Consider the following 16,487-nt stretch of genomic DNA (forward strand, 5'->3'; position numbering starts at 1 on the left):
ATCACACTTAAGTCGCCTTTGTTTCTATGAATAAATGTTTGAAAAAATCACTTGACTGATTAAATGATTCACAAGTCTCCTTCTTTCCGAAAATAAATCAGCGTCTTTTAATGAATTGCTTCAGTGATTGATTTAATGACTCACTCGTAATACAGTCATTAGTCGCCATCTATTGGTGTCGCAGTGTAACTTGCAGAAAAGTCTCAGTACTGTTTGATATCAGTGATCCTGCTCAGCTAATCAGCTTTGATGGCCAGAACTAACTGTTGTAAAATTCGACACGTTGTTATTTTATGTTGATTCACAAACAAATGACACTTATGAACCAGTTATTTTTTTTTTTATAATTTAGTCAAACAGACCCACAAAACACAGTCAGTCATGTATTTGCTCCCTCAGAAGTGCTTAAAGAACTAGTGAATCGTAATCATGATGAGTGGAATTTGAATTGGATTCAGAGTCACTTTAGCCTCAGTTTGACTTTGAATGGCTAAACGTTACACAAACTGCCATAGAATTTTTATTGACCTGGGCGACTTTCAAGATTGTAAACTGTGTGTAAAGTGAAAAATTGCACCATTTCGCCAGTGCCCAGCTGTGTTTGGACCACACTGAGATTCAAACTGTTACATGAATATGGCTACACCTTACTGTTGGCAGATATCATGATCTATAGTGGTGGTCTCTGTGTAAAACTCAATGAGAAGAAAACCGTGGGATCCAACTTAAGTTTAAGGCACAGCTGGCCACCGGATGACTCTCGTGAGCTGGCAGGGCCCACTCAAGTGTTTTGTCTGTATGTTTTCTTTGCTGGAAACCATGAGAAGCACACTTCAGATGTGAAAATAAGGTGGCAAAGAAGCCAAGATGACAGTGAAAACTGGTCAGCAGGCTTTAAGACCTTCTCATAACTCGGCATGAAGATCATAAAAATCCTGAAATACAAATATTATCTGTATTTGAAGGGTCAATCCCTTCAGCAGTAAATCACATACATTACAAGGCCTCCAGAATCTCCTTTTTATGTCAACATCCAATCAAACAGAGTCATATTTGTCTTAAGCAACACATTCCTGCAATATTTCAAAGGTCAGGGTTGGATATCTGGAATGAAGCTCTCAAGTACTATACTCAGACATGCTGAAATCAATACTGCTCCTGTCTGACTCAGTAGCAAACATCTGAGACTCTGAGGACCACTGTGTACTCAAGATAGGTAGGAAGCCATGATAAGAAACCTGAAAAGGACAGAGAACAGGGACGTCAATATTTACTTGGTGCATTACTTGACAACAGACATGACAAGTGAACAGTCTATCAGTCATTGAACAGGAGAACCGATGTTGTGTGGTGTCATATGTTATTTGAAAATAGACAGCGAGCAATCCCTGTGCTAAAACAGTGTTCCTGAGCAAGGCATCTGCACAGGGTTCCTCAAGAGAAGCTGTTGCTTTATTGTCAGTTACTTAGGAGTGACTTAAGTGCAACCATTACTGTTCAAAATGTGTATTATATTTAAAAGTGTAATTTATTCCTGTGATGGAAATGCTTAATTTTTAGCAGCCATTACTCCAGTCTTAAGTGTCACACGATCCTTCGGAAATTATTTTAATATGCTGATTTTCTGTTCAATAAACATTTTTTTCTTATCAGAATTAAAAATGGTTGTGCTGTCAATTTTTATTTATTTTTATTAAATTTTTTGGTAGAAACCGTGATGCATGTTCAAACCATCTAATCTCAAATTTTGAATGGTAGGGCATAAACTGCTTTTATGATCAGATGTTGTAATTTGACCTGTTGACCTACTTGACAGTAAAAATAAAAATAACTAAATAAATACAAACATGGGGGGAGGTAGTGCAAATATATTTGAATGACTACTACTAAGTAATTAATGTAGTAAAGAAAAAGTTTCAGAAAAGATCTTAAATTATGCTTCTCAAATTTACCAGACTGTGATCTAAAGTCAAATTCAATGTACAAATAATCTTAGGTATATGCCTACTATCCAGTTATCAACTGTATATAGCTATTCTTTCTGTATTACAGCAATTGTCTCGTGTGCTTATTTTTGCAGTATATTTCCTACAGAATTTTAGGCAAAAAATCTGATGTCTTCTGAGATATAAAAGAGTAAAACTATTTCCTCTATGTGTACTGTATATATTTGCTTAAGCATGCTGTCAGAAAGCATACAACTTATTGTTCTGGATGCACCTACATAATCTCAAGTGCAACTTGTATAAGCATTCAGACAACAGAGCAGGCTTTGATTTATGTAAAGAGTTTGAAGTGTGTGTTTGAGCAGAACACTTGTGTGTTGTTTATAGGAGCAAACACATTCCCCCTCTGAATCAGTAAACCCAGATGCTGCGTGTATACTTAACTGTGAGTCTTGTTGCTGGTGGCATCTGTTTCTGAAGTGTGTGTTTGTACTTCAGAAGAACATGAGAACTACAGCTCCACTGTGCTTTGGTGAACTCAGGGAAGTGTGGAGTGAACATCACTTTATCACCGACAGCCCTCAAGTGGACCTCTGGACTAAACAAACAAAGGCAAGATGTTCTGTCCACTGTCTGTAAACTGTCAGAATCATGTCACACCTGAGCAGAAAACAAACCTGTTTACAATCTCAGTTCAACAGATGTCTGGAGCTCTTAAGGTCACTGATCAATTAAGCTTTGATTTTAACTCTTCAAACTCTTCAATATTCTCTTAAGAATAACAAAGATTGCTACACAAATTAGATGATTTTTGGTAACACTTTAGAATAGGGAACACATTCACTAATAACTACAACTTTTCCCTCAATAAATTCCTAATTTGCTGCTTATTAATAGTTAGTAAGGTAGTTGTTAAGTTTAGATATTGGGTAGGATTAGGGATGTAGAATAAGGTCATGTAGAATAAGGCATTAAAATATATAATATAGAGATCCTAAAACAAAGTGTTACTCCTGCCCCAGAGCTCACTCCAGTGTTGGCTCCAGGCCCAGAGCTCCTGGATATGGCGCTACCCCCAGAGTTCTCGGTGCCTATCCTCAGTCCAGAGCTCGTTCCTCCAAAGCCCGCTCCTCGAAAGCACCTTCCGGTTCCCACTCCTCCATCCTGTTCCCACGTCCAGCCCACAGAAGGCCTCAGAGTCCGTAATCTCCCCAAGGATTTTTTTGGGGGGGGTATGAGGGCTCCGGTCATAGAGGCCGGGGCGGCGGCTCCGCCATGGCCGCCCGAGCTCCCTGCTCCGCCATGCCTGCCCGAACTCCTATCTCCGCTGTGGCCCCCCGAGCTCCCTGCTCCACCATGGCCTCCCGAACTGCCAGCTCCGCCATGGCCTCCAGAGCGCCCTAATCCATGTCTCCGTCTTGGACCAGCCTCCAGGGCGCTTCCTCCTTCCGGGAGGGGGGGGGGGGGGGGGGGGGGGGGGGGGGAGAGAGAGAATAATGTCAGGGTTTTAGACTTGTTTTTTTCGTGTTTTACCCCTGTCCTTGTTCCTGAGTTTCCTTATATGGTTAGTTTCCTGTTCTTGTTGAGTTGATTGATTATTCCACTCACCTGTTTTGTTAATTATCCTATGTATCTTAGTTCCTGTTTGTTTCTTCATTCTTCGTCCGGTCTACTTTGTTACTCGTTGTTTGATTTTGCTCCTGAGTTGGATGTATCCTGCGTTTTCAGTATTAAACACAATTTAAGTGAAGTTTGAGACTCCTGCGTTCTCCCTTACTACAACGTAACGTGACACTTATGGGATTTACAGGATTTAGGAATTAGAATTTTTCCCTTTCTTCCATAGATAGAGAGAGAGATTGTATGCATGATGAAGCTTTGCTGTTTGGTAAATCATTTTTTAAAAGGATACTTTAAAATCTTTAATTGTAAATATTATAATAATGACTAAATCCTGCTGATAAAGTTACTTCACCAAAGGGCAGTTTTTCTATTATCTAGCAGTTCAGGAATTATTGATTTTTTTTTTTTTTTTTTTTTTTATCAGGGCAGTCAAAGGGCAAGAGACAATCCATTCTAATAATCACAGTGTGCTTAACTTAGTGAAACAATAAAAGTGAGATGTAAAATGTCAGTCCCCTTAATTATAAGGACTAAGAAAAAGCTGTTATGATGCTAATCTTGTAGTTCATCTTTTAAAAATTGTGTTTTGGATTTAGGTTAATGGTAAAGCAACTTCTGGAGAAGATTCTGGAAGATCTAGATGTATCCGACCAGACGAGGAGTGCTGGGAAAGCTCTTCCTCATGCCCATGCATTTCTCCTGATCCAGGAACAGAGAGTTGGCTTTGATTGACAGGTCATGTTCTAGAGCAACTTTGGTCTTCACCAGGGTCTGGAGAGTGTTCTCGGCCTCCATCAGTCTCTCTCTCATCTTATGAATGGTGTCTTCAATCTCCCTCACCTCTGTAACCAGTCTTGGAAAGAGAGAGGGAGTAAAACAAGGTTTGGCATCTGATTTTTGCATCTAGATCTAAGTTTGTAAGCAAAACAGTTTTTGTATCCAAACCATTTCTTGACAGATATATAGGGCGATTACCTGTGATGAGGATTGTCTCTGCAGAGTTCGACGTTGGGTCTGCGAGACCTCTCTTCCAGCCGGGTCTGAGCCACTTTAAGTGGGTTTTCTTTGTCTCGGATTGCCTTTTTTAAAGCTTCAATCAGCATCTCGGTCTGGAAGATTTCCTGAAGAGTCTGAAAGTGGAAGCAAGGAAGCAAAAAAGAGAAAGAGAGTTGATTGAAAAAGTGACAAAGTCAATTATTCTTTGTGTCTGACTTCTTGACTCTTCTCAAAGTTCAAAAGGTCCAGTCAAGTACACTTACTTCTACTTTATATATCATAATTGACTGTCTAATGCACTTTAATCTGAAATTAGGCTGATATGGTTTTTGTCCTGGGCAAAATTCCTATCCATCCACACAATCATGCCAGGAAAAAAAAACTGGAAGAGCAGTAATCAAACCCCTCAGAGTAAACAGAACAAATTAATCAGATTTTAATTTTTTTATACATTATTTGTGGATTTGGAATTACTTACTACTTTCAAAATTGTATAAAACTGACTTATGTGTGAAGGATTCGAAAGTGCTTTATAGTTTTCATTACAGCCCATATCATCCATATAAATACATAATGGTCATAAAAATATGCAGGATCAAGTGTCTACTTACAGAGACATCTCTTACATAGACACACACTCCCTCACGAACACAATTTGATATAATCTCATTTTGACCAATCAGCATCATGAATGATGGTTATTTATTGGTTACCTCATGCCTCTGATAACAGCCGTCAAGAACTTAAACATTATGGACAGCTGACAGAGCTTTTTCATGCTCTTCATTAACCTTCTTAACAACAGACTCCAGTGTTTAGAGCCTCCTGTCTACATCTTTAGGGCATAGACAAGCAGGCAATTTATTTTGGGTCCTGTCCAGTCAAAGTGAAGTAGTAGGGCGGAAGTAGGATAGATCCTGTTATTACTAAACATCAGGTAAATAATGAGTGGTTAATGTAATGACGTGATGTTCAGCATTCTGTGGTTACCTTGGCCAGGTGGGTTTGCAGATTATTCTTGGTGTCTGCTATCTCAGAGATGCGGTTGGTAAAGGACACATTTACAGAGTTAAACTGGTTCCACATCTCGTTTGAAGTGGCGTTGAGGAGGATTTCAATCTCATCACGTAGTTTGTGAGAGGCGGCGCGTTCGCTCTGAGAATGCAGGATGTTGTTGTCAGTGAACTTCGACCAGGAGTCTGGAAGACTGATACTGTTGAGACCATAAAGAGAGTAAGCAGAGTAAATTATAACATTATTAGTATGATAACCCTGACCCTAACACATCCTAAAAACAGTATTGTCTTTTTTAAATTAATGACAACTCTCAGAGGGTTTGACATGGTAGTGTAGATAACAATGTTAATGTGTTTGGTCTTGGCAGAATTGATTTGCTACGCTGCTGTGGCAGAGCAATTACCAAGACTTGTTACTTGCCAATACATCCACAACATGCTGCTGTGAGTATGTAAGAAATACTGCTGCTGCAAATATAACATACAGCATATGAAATAACCCCCGTATAGCATACATTAATCACCCCGTAGCAGATCTATACAGATGGAGTTGGGGAAGGTGGAGGGTGTCTGAAGCATGCTGCAACTACTACAGCAAGCACTAGCTAAGTATTTGAATGTTGAGCAGCAAGCTCATTGCCTGCTGATACAAAAAGAACCAATCAGCTGCATCATGTGATAATGATGTTATTATGTCAGATTGAGTTAGACCTATTGGGCTGCACCATCTAGAGTTTCATGACAGAACTTTGTATTAAAACTCACGATGGGTCCATGCGATCGATCCCTCTATAGTAGCTGATTCCATCAGAGGTGTTCCTGAGATGGTGACACCTATCATCAATTCTCTGTGCTGTGACCTTGTCACTCAAATCTCTCTCCAACTCGTGTTGTGCTGCACGATTCGACCTGAGGATAATAATGCATATAATCACATGCACTGTTTAAATAATAATATTAAATAAAATAAAAAATAAAATATATATTTTTTAAATATTTAATATTAAATATTTTAATATTTTTTTATATATTAAATTGTATTTTATATATATATATATATATATATATATATATATATATAATACTTTCTGCAAGACTCACGCTAGTTGAGCAATAGCTCGGTTTAAATGCCGCCTCATTCTCTCTTGACATGACTTAATCACTTCCACTTCCTGCAACAAAGGCAAAATTAAATTTTGCAAATATAGAAATGATGACTGCTTAACATTTTCATATGTGGAAATAATTTTATAGTAGTTCAATGATTTATATATAAGTGAGACTTGAAATTAACACACATCAGTTGCCTAGGGCATTGGTCGGCTACTTTATACAGTTTGTGGTCATTATATAAAATATTTGACCTCAGAATGCCACAATTGACCTATCAGAATCAGGTATTCCAGAAAGCCTTGTATTAAATTTAATGTAGTCAAAACAAAAGGACCAGTGCTTAAGAAAGCCCCTTGCAAAATCATTGATTCACTCATATTACTAATATTTGAGGTTGTTTTTGGTTTCAGGTGTTATGTGTTTAGATGAAAGCTCAGGTGACCTCACCTTAATTAAATCTTTCTCTGTATCATCATGAACCAGATCAATGGACATCCGTTTCTCTCTGTGGAACAAACATTCCTGAGAAACCTGGAAAGAGAAAAACAGTGAGAATATTTATGTAGATAATACAATATCTATTTAATTTTATTTTTATATATTTTTAATTATTTTATTTTATATATTTTACATGCATTTTCATATATTTTTGTTTTATTTTTTTTGCAGTGTTCAGTTAGAGCTTTGACAAAGTAATAATATGACAAGACATCACATGGGATTACACGTCCTCACTCAAAATGTGACAACGGAAGCTCTAGTAAGCAATTACATCACTATGGAAATGTCTTGTGATCATTCTCGTGGTGATTCCTGTTAGTGTCAGTACACTATTTTGGAACTCATCCAGCACTATAGTAGTCAGCATGTTTTGGTGTGGTTTCTGTGGAAACAGTCTCTTACTGTGACTCAGATGGGTAACTCTGTAAAGACAGTGGTGGGACACATTGAGGTCACTGTAGATCTAGTGTGCTTTGTGTTCAGTGTGATTGAGTGTGTATATCTTACACCCCAATAGGTTCTGTTACCAAGTGGTTTCTAACAATGGGTCACCTGACACTCTACTATGGGCTTTTCTAGTTACTGGGTCTCTAGCTAGCTTACCGTGACCCAAATTAGGTGTGGAGCTGACAGAAAACCGCTATAGCTATACCATGTTAGCATTCCAACCACGGATGGAATATTTGTTACAATAGTAAAAGCAAGAAATGACCTTTAAATCTGTTTAGAGAGGTGAAATGTGCAAATATAGTGTTAGTTATTTTTGCCACCAAATGTTATGTGCATACAAATCCATGTTTTTTAACTTATATATATATATATACAAATTTTTGTTGAATTAGTCCCTTGCAATTTTAAATATAAACATACAACTTTAGTTACATTTCATTATGTGTGTGTGTGTGTGTGTGTGTGTGTGAGTGTGTGTGTGTGTGTGTGTGTGTGTGTAATTAAAAAATTAAATTAAATATTTATATATAAATGAAATATTGTCCTATTAAATACACTGCCCGTCCAAAAAAAAAAGTCTGAATATACTAAATGACCAGGTTATTCCATCAATGGATTTTTTCTTCCCTGATGGCAGGGGCATATTTCAAGATGACAATGCCAGGATTCATCGGGCTCAAATTGAGTAAGACTGGTTCAGGGAGCATGAGACATAATTTTCACACATTTATTGGACACCACAGAGTCCAGAGTCAGACCTTAACCCCATTGAGAATCTTTGAGATGTGCTGGAGAAGACTTTGCGCAGCGGTCCGACTCTCCCATCATCAATACAAGATGTTGGTGAAAAATTAATGCAGCTCTGGACAGGAATAAATGTTGCAACATTGCAGACGCTTATCGAAATAATGCCATGGCGAATGCGTGCCGTAGTCAAAGCTAAAGGCGGTCCAACGAAATATTAGAGTGTGTGACTTTTTTTTTTGGACGGGCAGTGTATATTATATATGTATTGTGTATATTTATTATGTACATTTCTTATATATATATATATATATATATATATATATACATACATACACATTCCTTTATATTTATGTATGTGTATTATTTATGTAATGATTCACATATATTCTTTTACTTTTTTAAATTAGATATGAATTATATAACCTGCAGTGGCCCTTCAGTCTCAGCAAGTGCTCTTTCCAATCTTCTTTTCACATCCGTCAGCGCTGATATCTCTGTCACCATGTTGTCTATCTCATGATTGAGCTCTGATCTCCAGAAGCTGATGTCGTTTAGTCTTTCTCCGATGTTCTTGCTGGTGGTGTCCTGAGTTCTGAGGGTCAGCTGGTCCTTATCCTGGATCATTCGGATCGTGTCCCTCCGAAGCCTTTCGGCACTGTTCCGGGACGACTCTGACTCCCTGTAGTTACTGTGGTTGGACTTGAACCAGTCTTCTGGCATGTAGCGTGTACTGAGAGCTGTCCTGTTAGAGGGGTAAAACATGGTCTTGGCCCGTACCAAGTCTAGGTTTTCTCTTTGAAGGGCTGATACACTCGGGATAGCGCTGCCACTTCTAAAGTACAAATTAGCCCTCCAGGGCATGTTTGAATTCTGGTTGAGGGTCAATGCTGGCTGGTGGCTCCTATAACTGGATGCTGTGGTGGATATGGCCGGTAGGAAATGGCTTGTTTTTGGCCGAGTGTAGGTGGTCATCTGAGTGGATCCAATTAGCTCCATGTGTCAATCAATTAGCCTTTCCCTGGGAAATACAAGAGAGATTGCTTTGGAATGTGTACAGTCACTTGTGGTTAATAACTATATGCCTAGGCTGCATGTGTGTGTTTCAGACATGGAAACGCTGGCATTAGGCCCTAATATCAGACTGTATTAAATAGTTAAGGTGCACTCTAAAAAATGCTGGGTAAATATTGGACAGAACACATGCTGGGATGTTTTCAACCAACAGTTGGTTAAATGTTTAACCCAACCTTCTGGGCAGTAACCCCAACCGCTGGGTCTAAACAACCCAATCACTGGTTATTTAACCCAGCATTTTTTAGAGTGTGAAAATATGAAAGACAGCAATTTATTAATGGATTATAGTTTATTTTTTATATTCACTTAAATAAAAAATAGAAATACTGAAGAAAATATGGAAATATAGATATCAAAGTAATCTAGCTAAACTATTTGAAAGTGCAATCTGTTATGCTTTAAATTTGTTAATGTTATGAATGGAAGTTATAATTACCTATACACGCAAGGCATTGGAGAACCATTAATGTATTTCACTGACCTATTAAATAACACTTGGAAGAAATAACGCCTTAAAAGCGTTAATTAAATATCGGAACAGAATATTACTTGCACTGCACCGTTTGATCTGTATTATTACATCAAAGAAACATCAAACTGACTAAATAACTCGAGCAAGAAAATTTGGAAATCTATATAATAGATTCTAAAACAGATTAATTGAATGTGTGTTGTAAACTCACCGTGTGTTTGAATCTCGTCTGTCACTCTGATGAAGCGCAGTCTGTGCACCGCTGACAGGTGTAAGCGCGCACCTGTGCAGAACTCTGGAGACCTTTGCGCATGCGCGACAGATCTCGAACTGCACTGCTGTGCATTATTGATAGACATCATTCCGCGATTCACTTCCGTAAGAGCTCAATCGAAATCGCAGTTGTCCAACACTACTGCTGGCTTTTTGGTAACCAATGAAAACCAAACACATGGATGGATAGACGGGGCAAGTCCATATAAATAAACAAGAAGCATGAACATATAACATGTAGGCTATGCATATACTGTCTGTGTGTATATATATATATATATATATATATATATATATATATAACAACAGGGTTCAATGATTTATACATTATATCTCTGAACATATTCTCAGAAAATATTCTAGCTTCATGTTTTGTGGGCAGTAACCCCCTGATGAAACCATTGAGGATTCATGAACTTGCAGTAACAGTTCAGCGGGGTCAAAGTGATCAGCCGTGATGAATTGGGACAAAGGGTCATTCTGACCCTCTGAGAGACAGGATCATTTGGCATAGTTTCATGACATTTTATGCCAAGCATGTTACTGAATGTACAAAGGCATATGCATCCTTTTTTATCACTAAGATTTGTATTCATTCATTAACAGTATTTTTAGTTTGCAGCTGTAAATACTAGTGCATATAAGAACAATTATCCTCACCTCTGCATTCACGGCTGGTGTCTGAGAGTGCAGATAATCTGTTTCTGGTCTAAAGTTTCAGAAGTGATGACACATAAAAGCTGAGAGAATGTGATGCCTGAGTGTTTCAGTGCGGCTTTTACTCGTGTCTCAAATTACCATCAAACAGAAAGTGTTTGGCATAATGACACCTGGATATATGTGCAGAAAATATAGACTTTTATTTGTGTTTATATATGAAACATGGCACAGTTAATATTTCACAAATGAAATGGGCTGGAGTTCTTGCTGCAGGGATGTGGCACATCTGGACAGGAAATACAGCTGGAAGTGTGAATGTAAATGTTGAGTGCAAAGGGAGAACCCCCTCTGCTGACAGCTGTACTTTATATATGGACTGATGTTTTGTCCTATCTTGAGGATAGAGGATAGTTATAGCATTACTGGTATTTCAACGAAAGTGTCCAGCTGGACTGAAACAGGAATTTTCCAGTTTAAAGCACACACCCATGAGAAACTCAGTACGCATACACATTAAAATGTATTGTCAGTTAATTAAAACATGAAATTATATCATCATTAACATTATGTGCAATTATGTAATTATATTTAAAAAGTCACTACATATTAAATGTAACTGACTTAAAATGTAACTGTTTTTATTATTAAAAAAAAGAAAAAAGAAATACAATGTTTTTAATTGTAATTTTAAAAAAGGGCTGTCCAAATTTTTAGCATTACATCACTCACTCACCAATGGATCCTGAATGGGTACCGTCAGAATGAGAGTACAAAACAGCTAATAAAAACATCACAATAACCCACAAGTAATCCACACAACTCCAGTCCATTAATTAACATCTTGTGAAGTGAAAAGATGTGTTTACAAGAAACAAACCTAACTTCAAACTGGTGTTTCCGGCTAAAATACAAGTCCTCGATCCACAATATTGATTTCTCCAGTGAAAAAGTTGTGTCATCTGAATTAGGAGAGAAATATACACTGATCAAGTGAAAGCATATCATCTGAATGAGGAGAGAAATATGCACAGACAGTCCAAAGCAGGTGCATTTTGATGTGAGAAGACAACAGGTGATGGACTTTTACTGTAGGAAGCATAATTATGAATTATGAACTGGTATTTTGACCAGAAGCAATGGTTTAAAGTTAAATCTAAAATCCAGATCCAAAAAGATACTTCTGTTTCATCACAACTTTAATAGTAGGATCACTAGAATAATGCTAATGTTTTGTGTTGGCAACCACCAAATTCCATTGTTTTGCAAGAAACCCCACACACACTGTCATGGCTACCATTACTTGTGTACACATTTATCTTCCTGAATGGAGGGAATCTGAGCTATAAATCAGTGAATTAGGTGAGAGGACACCTTCTAATTATTGCATGGCCCCCAATACCTTCACTCCCCCTCCATGAGGATGGGTTACCGCTGCCTTATCAATGATTCATTCAACAGGAAGAGAGCACACTGGGTTATTTAACACAGTATAATCATCCATGTGTCTTGTTACAGCCCAGGCTAAGAGACACACATATGTGCCCAGGACTGAGGCTGGGTGTCGTGTGTTTATCCCGGCCGGGCTTGTGTCTCTCAGTTCTGAAGAGGGTGTTGACATGTTTTGACTCATGCAAAAGGAAAATCGCTTTGCCGCTGAGTCTCAAAGTCATTCTTCATAGACTGGAATGCAACATGTGTGTTTGTCTTACTGTAGAACGAGGACAGAATACAAACCACAGTCAATTTTTGAGGGATTATGTTTGTACATTGCTAAAAACTATACTATTATCGAAAATTCTAATTAATCTTTTGATAAATTCTTAGATTTTGCATGGACAAATTAATTTTAACTTTTAAATGCTTTTATTATTATTATTATTATTATTTTACTACTGGTCTATTGGTGGTTTATAATTTTAATATCCAGTTATTAAATAGTAAATAATAATTAAATTGCATTAGCTATTTACATATACATTAAATATTTAAATATTAAATAATTATTTGTGTTTCACTGGTGTGTTTTCCAAAGTGCAACTGTGCTCACATTTTTTGGGATGTTACTTGTACACTGCGAACATACAATAAAAGCTATACTACTATCATAAAATAAAATGAATTTCTTAATATACTTTTAAATCATAAACTGTAAAATCACTTTCTTATTCAGTATGTCTCTTTTTTTGATTAAGAAACTAATTTTTTTGTAGTATAGCTGCTTAAATATCAGCCTCAGCTTTGTAATGCAATGTTTTGGTCTTTTGTTCTCTTCCTGTTGCTCTCTTTGCCAACGGATCAGAGTTTCTCAATGTGAGCCTCCCCAACCGGAGCCCCTCTCTGTTATCCCGCTGTGGTTTTCTCCCTGATGTCTGTGTCTTTACTAAAATAACACTGCATGAATTCCCTGTTAGGCAATCCAGCCAACAGCCTACAATAGGGAAAGAATAGTCACACTTTTATTATTAGTATTAATTTGATGTAGACATTTGATTAATCTAGTCTTTGTAATGTGGAAAACTGTTTCCATCTAAGTGTAGAAAAAAGCAAGATAATTGCAAATTTATATCTTATAATTGCGACTTTGTTGATTTTATATCTCACAATGTGACTTCTTAACTTACTTTAAGATTAAAACAGGCTTCTTTAATTTGCTAACCACAACATAAACAAAAAGTGCAGTTTTAGATTTTGTTGCTGAACCGCAGCTTCTCACCAGGTGGTCTAATATCACAACCGTCTGTTTTCTATGTCAACAGGGTAAGCTGAGATTCAAAGGGCGTTGTGCCAGAGATCTACTGTATTACTCGACACACATTCTGACGTACAAACACATCAGACCTCATGTCATTGCCTTTCCCCATGTTGAATATGCCCTGTAAAGGCATGAAGAACAAACCCATGGTTGACGTCCATTGCTCTCCAAACAGCAAACACCTCCCCAGTGCCCATAGGATTCAGCCTAGAACGTGAGTGTAACATTAGCGTATCCTATATTTACCCTAGTACCGTGTGTCTGGAGGGTCTGTGGTGTAGTACTGCATGCCACGAATACGTGAGAGGACAAACCCATTTTACGAAGGCTATGGAGTCTTGCAAAGCGTATTCCGAGTATAGGTTTCCAAACTCTAGAGTGAGAAACAGATTGAATTGCGGCCATGTTTTGTGCAAAAAACACTATTAAGGGCTGTTCACACAGAACATGTTTTTACATGCTATTCCATTAGTTATTTTATGTAAATATGCTCTAAATAGACGTCTTTGACCATTGCGCTCACCTCTCATTTCATGTCTTCCATGATACAATTTTCTAAAAATGTAAAATACAGCCCTTTGTCTTGCATTTTGCAGTCCACTGAACCTTCAAGCTGTTTTTCTACGCTAAAAAGCTAGACAAACATGTTTGAATGTCTTATGTTTTTGCATAATCTCGTGCATGCCCTAGCATGGTAAAAAAATGGCTCTGAAGTTTAAATCAGTTCAACATTTAAAAAAATGCATCTGCAATTTTTTTGTATACCACTCCCCTTTTTGTATACCACATCCCACTTTTTTTGCAGTCCTCTGCACAGCTTTACCATCATTTTTATGGTTTACTGACGTGTTTGCCTTTTGCAAGTTTTAAAAAACACATATGCAATTTTTTTCTATTCCACTGCCCTGTGTTTAAACTGTATTTTTTAAATGTTTTGTATTGTAAAAACATGGCACTCAAGTTAAAATAAGTTGACCTTTTAAAAAAACATGCCTTGAGACCTTGCTGTTTTTTTTCCCTATTCTACAGCTTGTGTCTCAAGCCGCGTTTTTAAGTTATAAAAAAAAAAAAAAAAAAAAAAAAAAAAAAAAACTTTAAAAGCAAAGTAGCGGACTGCAAAAATTTGTTCTGTAAGAACAGCCCATTAAAGATAAAATGTGTTTAGATAATTATGCATTTTAACAAAGATCGGTTCAAAACTTTGATGAGAGAGTGTTTGAAAATGGTGTGACAACATGCCAGGTTTGACATCCTTGAAAAAAAAGTGTAGTGTAAAGGATAATGTAGTAAAAGGGAAAAACTAAACAAAACAAAATTATTATTTCTGTATTTTTCTGTAATGCAGTCACATGATTTCCAAAGAGTTGAATTATAGTGCAGGTGTCATATGGAGTATTTTTATGGTATTTTTGGTCCTTTTGACTGCTATGAGCTGTGTTCACTGATTCTTATGCTGTTGGGTCATCAAAAAAACTATTTGCATTGGGAATAGACAGGAGTGTCAGATTCAAACTGTCACATGCAAAATGGATATTGATGATAAACTGCTGCGCTCTTATTATGAATCAATTCTCTCGAAGGGCTGGGTTGGATGGTTTTCATGTTAACACTATGAGGCCTGACACTGGCTGGTATTCCAGAGGATCAGATGGATTGAGAGAGAGAAAGAACCTGATGCTTTATCACTCAGATGACGGCACTGCAGGCTTCAGGTTTCCATGCTGAAGAGGGTTTGATGGCTGATTATCTGAGGTTAGGTAAGGATGGACCATTCCATCTACATTCCTCTTCGTTACTGGGCCATAAATCACCTCTTCCATGAAGCTCTACACAGAACACACGTAACACATGAAGTCTGGAAATGCTAACAGAGAGGAAGTGATGCTATTTACTATCTAAACACCATTGAAATTCAGGGACACTGTATTAGGGAAGTCGTGGCCTAATGGTTAGAAAGTCGGACTCGTAATCCAAAGGTTGCGGGTTCGAGTCTCCGGCCGGCAGGAATTGTAGGTGGGGGGAGTGAATGTCCAGCGCTCTCTCCACCCTCAATACCACGACTGAGGTGCCCTTGAGCAAGGCACCGAACCCCCAACTGCTCCCCGGGCGCTGCCGCATAAAATGGCTGCCCACTGCTCCGGGTGTATGTTCACGGTGTGTGTGTGTGTTCACTGCTGTGTGTGTGCACGTTGGATGGGTTAAATGCAGAGCACGAATTCCGAGTATGGGTCACCATACTTGGCTGAATGTCACTTCACACTTCACACATTGGTCTTTGGCCTTGTCCCTTACGCACAAAGATTTCTCCAGATTCTCTGAATCTTTTGATGATGTTATGCACTGTAAATGATGAGATTTGCAAAGCCTTTTTAATTTAACATTGAGGAACGCTGTTTTTAAAGTATTCCACAATCTTTTTATGCTCTTTCACAGATTGGAGAGCCTCTGCCCATCTTTACTTCTGAGAGAATCTGCATCTTGAAGAAATTCCTTTTATAGATAATCATGTTACAGACCAGGGGCCTCATTTATAAAGTGTGCGTACGCTCAGATTTGATCTTAGAGTACGCTTAAATCCACGCCAACATTCATATTTATAAAAACGATCTTTGATGTGGAAAAGTGCTTAGTGTCACGTCAGGGTCTGAGCAGATGTACGCACTTTTTATTGTCGGAGTATTGCAGGTTTTTAAAAATATAAGCTGTGCTTGCAGCTCGCTGTTCTAAATTATGATGATTGGTGATATTTTATATGTTAATGATATTAATTAGGAGCCGTTAACAAGGCAGAGAGCTGAAACCATTCAATTGCGTTCCAGATCAGTTGCGATTCATAGATTTCACATCTGAAAGAGACGCGTATG

At 37.8% G+C, this 16,487-nt stretch overlaps 1 protein-coding gene across 1 annotated transcript; it reads right to left on the reverse strand.

Annotated features, from left to right (window-relative positions):
- Positions 1-4,205: 4,205 nt before the first annotated feature.
- On the reverse strand, positions 4,206-9,388 carry LOC306857480 (tektin-3-like; the record flags this gene model as incomplete). Its single annotated transcript, XM_079397459.1, has 7 exons — positions 4,206-4,422; positions 4,545-4,699; positions 5,556-5,778; positions 6,347-6,490; positions 6,683-6,753; positions 7,142-7,225; positions 8,816-9,388. 7 exons carry the CDS (start codon positions 9,386-9,388, stop codon positions 4,206-4,208), a joined length of 1,467 nt encoding a protein of 488 aa, XP_079253585.1.
- Between the last annotated feature and the right edge of the window lie 7,099 nt (positions 9,389-16,487).

Source organism: Barbus barbus (genome assembly GCF_936440315.1).
Source record: "Barbus barbus genome assembly, chromosome: 38".
NCBI lineage: Eukaryota > Metazoa > Chordata > Actinopteri > Cypriniformes > Cyprinidae > Barbus > Barbus barbus.